At 35.9% G+C, this 6,000-nt stretch overlaps 1 protein-coding gene across 1 annotated transcript in view; it reads left to right on the forward strand.

The window, feature by feature from the left end:
- LOC307163620 (GTPase IMAP family member 9-like) overlaps positions 1-5,762 on the forward strand; it is a 49,272-nt gene extending 43,510 nt beyond the window's left edge. Inside the window, exon 4 of the mRNA XM_079879745.1 lies at positions 4,000-5,762. Within this exon, the coding sequence (XP_079735871.1) occupies positions 4,000-4,850 (851 nt within the window). The 3' untranslated portion in view covers positions 4,851-5,762. The remainder of the gene's footprint in view (positions 1-3,999) is intronic.
- The last annotated feature ends 238 nt before the right edge of the window (positions 5,763-6,000 follow it).

Consider the following 6,000-nt stretch of genomic DNA (forward strand, 5'->3'; position numbering starts at 1 on the left):
GAGAAGTTTAGAAACGCTGCCGACCCGTTTTTCGTTTTGAATCTCCGGAGGGCGTTTTAGTGTGGACGGGTCAAAACGGAGGACTTTAGAAACGATGACGCAGAGGCTCACGCTCGGCTCTATGATTGGGTGTCAATAGTCATGGAGTACACAGGTAATATTCAGTAAACTTCACCCGCTGGAACAGTTTCTTACAGTAATAAACTGCCGCGGCTCGCGCGGTAAACACGTGCATATGTTATAAATAGAACCGACGCCTATTTTTCATGCGATACCTGTTGGAAGCGTTTCCAGGCAAAATAGAATAGGAAAATATGTAATTTTGACACAAATACATATTAATAAATGACATTTTGATGTTTGAAAGCATTTTTTTTACAGTCTATGTCTGAAAGTCTCTATGTTTACACCGGCACGCGCATGCCCAGTGTTGGTGAATAGTCACGTGATCCGCGTTTTCAGTCGTTTTAATGTGGACGGAGATCAATTCTAATACGCAGCTAAAACGCTGGTGTGGACGGAGATCGTATTCGTTTTAATTCTCCGTTTCTAAACGAAAACGCAGTAGTGTGGACGGGGCCTAAGTCTGAAACTGCATCTTCACGTACAGTCTCTCTTCACGTTGTACTGTATCGTCATGCAACAACAGAAACACAAACAAACTAATGAGGAGGGAGCTGGTAAAGAATGACTAATGTTACAGGCAGAAGTATTTACAGCAGTCGTGTTAAGTGTAAATTAATCTTTCAATATCATTATTTGGGGTTTAAAGTCATATAATATGTGTAAAACAAGACAACAAAAAGTCTAACATAAACATAACATTAACGTTAACTTAACTTACCTCATCTGGCGGTTTTACTGTATCTTCACGTATCATGATGTATCTTCATGCCTTTTAAATCAACTAAGTTAAGTCTTGAATGGCCTTTCCTTTTCTTGACGATTCCTCTGGTAACGTTAGCTTTTGTAGGAAAAAATTAAACTGCTCCAAAAACATAAGTTAACTTACTGCACGTCTTTATCATAACGTTAACTGGTTAACGGATGCGCACCACCTACAAATAAAAGTCAATACACCAGTTACAACGAGGACAATATAACATACAATAAGGGAACTTCCCCGAGTGTAAACTAAATCTTTCAATGTGTGACGATATGCATAAAATGATAAAACGGCTCCGACATTCATTTGCCTAACATGCCAGATTTCAACTAAATAACGTTACGTAAACAGCTTATTTGACATATAGCTAAATATAATTTTCGGTTTTTACCACAGAAGTGTCAGAATGGCTTCCACACATCCGAAATCTGACTTTAAAAAGAAACTTTAGCTGCGTCATCTGCGTGTGTAATGGCGCTTGCATCTCAAACTTTTCGCGCCGATCAGGTTATGGTTCCCACAATGCAACTCGTAATTCAAAATGCGGGTAAAAGACCTGTAAAAGACAAATACGGAAAATTCCTTCAAAATAATATGGTACATTGTACCGGATTTTTACGGATTTTTTTTTTTTTTTACAGTGCAATATATCTAGGTTTTTCAAAACAATTGAGGAGCTCTTTTTCAAAACGCTATAAATACATTTCAATAGTTTTCAGGAAAATTGTTTTTTTTTACCTAGACCCACACATTTTGTGAATATTCAATTGATTGATTCAATTGATTTTTTTTTTTTTTGATTATTAAATCAAACAACAATATTGTTGATGATAAATTCAAAGTTAATTTTTATTTATTTTTTTAAATGCTGTAAATCCAATTTTTTTCAAAACGCTATAAATTGAAAAGGAGGATTGATAGAGAGATGTAGGTGGCTGGCTTGAAAACCAGTGGAGGTGTCGGTAAGAACAATCCAGTCCAGTCACTTCAATTACACAGCATCTTTCTTTATTAATGTATGTGTGTGAGCGTGTGGTTTCTACAAGAACAGAAATACAATGTTTTAGTTCACAATAAACATGACTCATCACATGGACAAACACCCGTCACACAGTTTTACAATTAGCAATCAGAGCTTTAGCATGAAAGTGCAACAGGAGAGCTCTTCAATGGAGCAATGGATGCCAACATTGGATTTTTTTTTTTTTTTTTTACTGTATACAGTCAATTATTCTGTTGTTTTGTATGTAGACCACTGTATGAACAACTTTGTGTTGGTTGGGATGTACACTGTGTACATTGTTTTTGTGGGAAAAATAAAATATATTCTTTACCGTGTATTTGTGTGTTCTGAGTATAAAAACAATATTTTCAGATATTTTACAACACATTTATGTATGTACTGTCTGTAGTAAGTGGAACACTGAACCAAAAAAAGGCCTAAGTCATTATGATGAATGGAGAAGAAGTGTTTTCCAATCATCATAGTGTTTTACATTGAGCACATCAGTGTTCAACTGGTTCTTATAAATGTCTATTCATGTGATGGTTTGTGTGTGTCATTTGAAAACAAAATACCATTTTGAGAAGAAATAACATTGTTTTGAATGTAAAGTTTAATTTTGCAGGATAATTGAGGGGTTTTGCTCATTGTGTGTGTTTTTTTTGGATTTGTGTGTAGAGTTCTGAGAATATGAGGCATGCTTTCAGAAAATGTGTGTAAACAATCGAGAAAAACTGTAAATTAGCACTGGTTAAAATTTATAAAGCAGGAACAAGATATGAAACAATATTTATTAATAATACACATACATTTAAATATCACAAATATAAAATTTTATTTTCATTTGTGTCCTATGCTTTAACCTGTTATCATAACACTGAACACCTAAACAGTGTGTGACCTAATAGAGCTCTATCGGGGTATAAATACACGTGTGTCTCCTCCGCTGGCCACCTCGCACATTTCTCTAGATTTTGCAATTACCTTGCATGACACAATACCATGAAATATGCCAGTTTTTAGGGCACATAATAACGTTTGTGGTGATACCAGTTACGTTTAACAGTCACATAAGGATAATAAGCTATTCATTGTGGAGAGTGCATGGTGAAGTGAACGTCATACCTTAGAAAAAAAAAACTTTTCCGATATCTTCGGATCCGAGATGCGTCCGTTGTTCAAATTTCCCACGATCAAAGAGGACACTAATACGCATGTGCACAGCAAAAATCACACAACTTGTGCTTGAAACGCAAGTTATTTAACTGTACACATGTCTCAACTGTAGGCACAGTCTATACCCCTACATAAAACAAATCACATAGTGTGTGTTAATGAGATGTCCTTTGAGTATGTGGGAGGACAGAGAGAGAGAGTGAGAGAGTGTGTGAGAGAGAGCCAGTGAGTGTGTGTGTAAAAGAGAGAGAGAGAGAGAGAGAGAGAGAGAGAGAGAGAGAGAGAGAGAGAGAGAGAGAGAGAGAGAGAGAGAGTGAGTGTGTGTGTGTGTGTGTGTGTGTGTGTGTGTGAGTGAGAGTAAGTGGCGTTAACACCAAACGCGAATAGAGTGTCTGGCGCGAGTGATTTCCATGTTAAGTCAATGTAAAGACGCGCGAGAGAGAGAGTCTTATTTTTCTTTTCATGTTGGATTGCGTAGAACGCTCACCGAATTCGGATTAGTCGAGAGGATATCGCGTTTAGGCTAAAAATAGGTTCGGCGCTTATCGCGGTTTGGAAAGGAACTGTACATTTTAAACATGGAAATATAGCGATTTGCCATGAAACGTTGATGGAGCAGTGAATAGGTTCAGTAGGCCTACACAGCAAAATGGCATGACAAACTAATTTTTTTTTTTTTTTTTAAATGGCGTTTATCGCGTTTTGGAAAATAGCTCTTCAATTGCAACCCAGGCTTTTTGATTGGAAAATAACTGCTGAGGGGTAAATTCAAATAATGTTAATTAACTTATTTTATATTATTCTGTCTTGTCTTTAGTCATTTTAAGTGATCTTGAGGCCCACTGAGTAAAGGGCCCCTATTGAGCAAAGACAAAATGCTAAGTTATTATAATTCTTAAAGCGTAAATGAATTAAATTCCTCTCTCTTTATCAGATCTGAGGATTGTGCTGTTGGGTAAAACTGGATCAGGAAAGAGTTCAACAGGAAACAACATCGACAAAGTTGTGTTTGAGCAAGTTTTTTACGCTGAGTCTACTACTAGACACTGTGAAAGACATGTGACTTCAGTGGAGGAGGATAAAACCATCTCAGTGATCGACACTCCAGGACTATATGATACGTCAATGAGTGAAGAAGAACTAAAGAAAGAGATTGAGAAGTGCATCTACATGTCTGCTCCTGGTCCTCATGTGTTTCTGCTGGTCATCAGACTGGATGTAGGATTCACAGAAGAAGAGAAGAAAACAGTGAAATGGATCCAGGAAAACTTTGGAGAAAAAGCTTCTCATCACACCATCATTCTGTTCACTCACACTGATCATCTGAGGGGGCTTTCATTAGATGAATATATCAGTGAAAGTAATGATCTCAAGGCTCTTCTTGATGAGTACGGTGGCAGATTTCACTCATTCAACAATGAAGACATGAGCTCTGAAGTCACAGAACTGCTGCAGAAGATTGATGAAATAGTGAGGATCAATGGAGGACAGCACTACACTAATGAGAGATTTAAAGAAGCCCAGAGAAAGATTGAACTAGAGGCTTTTAAACAAAAACTGATAGACTATGGGCAAACAGCACTAACAGTAATAGGAGGAGCAGCAGTAGGAGCAGCTGTAGGAGCAGTGGTAGGAGGAGGGGTAGGAGGAGCAGCAGTAGGAGCAGCAGTAGGAGCAGTGGTAGGAGGAACAACAGCGAAAGAAAAAAAAAAAAGGGCCACAGTTAATCTGATTGAACAACGAAGGCCAAATCTTCATCTACTAATTTCTAATTCGGCTCTCTAAAAGATTTGATGAGAATTGGATTGAGTTTTTTGAGATTGCTATGTTCAGTATATACTGTATGATTTTAACGGTCAAAGACTGTAAAAATGCTACAGTGAAAAATTGTTAATTGGTTAAGAGAAAGTTTGCTTACTATATATGGTAAACAACTTTGATGGATCTAACGGTACATTTAATGTAATTTTACTGTAAAATACTGTTAAATTTACAATTTTTGGAAGTGAAAAAGTACAAGTCATTGTATAATTTACAGTAAAAAAAAAAACGTAAATTGACATTCCCGCAATTCCCTGCGTGACACGTCACATTTGATGTATTTGTGTTGAAATAACTGTTTTTTTCATAGTTTTCTTAGTTTTTTTTCTAATCAGTTATGACATTAGGGTTTTATGTTACATTTAATGTTGTTAAATTAATGTTTATTGCATTTTTAAAATTTCACATCTGTTACCATGATGGTGTTTAGTGTTTGTATGAATGACACCGTGCAGCTTCTATATATTAGTATTAACTTTCTTGTGAAAGAGCTGCTTGTGATGATCTTTAATCATCATGTGACTCTCATCTCCACTGTGATTGGTGGTTGTCAGTGTATTATTATGGTACAAAACAGATATAAATTCTTCAATAGGTCAGTAAATTAACATTATATCACATAATTAAATACGGTTTATTACTGTAAATTTAAGTACAGTCTGTAAAATCTAAAATGTTGCTACCGTATTTTTTACGGTAAATTTCTGGCAACCACAGCTGCCGGTATTTTACCGTAAATTGAACAGATTTTTTTTATAGATTAATTAATCTGTTGCATTGTGATTGTAAAAATCTGGAAATATATATTTCATTTTCTTCCTAAACAAAAGTGCTATTTTATAGACAAAGTAATTTCTATATAAACAAATGCAATACATTTACATTTTTTTTATACAACAATTCTGTCTGGTTCTCGAATCTGATTGGCTGAGAGCCTTTTCCAGCCGTGCGACATTCACATATATTGCACTTACATGTTCCCATATAAATGTGAATGTATGTTATACACATATATATACACACACACATTCACGGAATAAGTTTTTAGTAATTTCTAGTTCCCAGCATGCTTTGCTTCTGACTGACTTCTGAAAGGAGAGCAAATGTTAAAATG

The sequence above is a fragment of the Squalius cephalus genome, assembly GCF_949319135.1.
Source record: "Squalius cephalus genome assembly, chromosome: 1".
NCBI lineage: Eukaryota > Metazoa > Chordata > Actinopteri > Cypriniformes > Leuciscidae > Squalius > Squalius cephalus.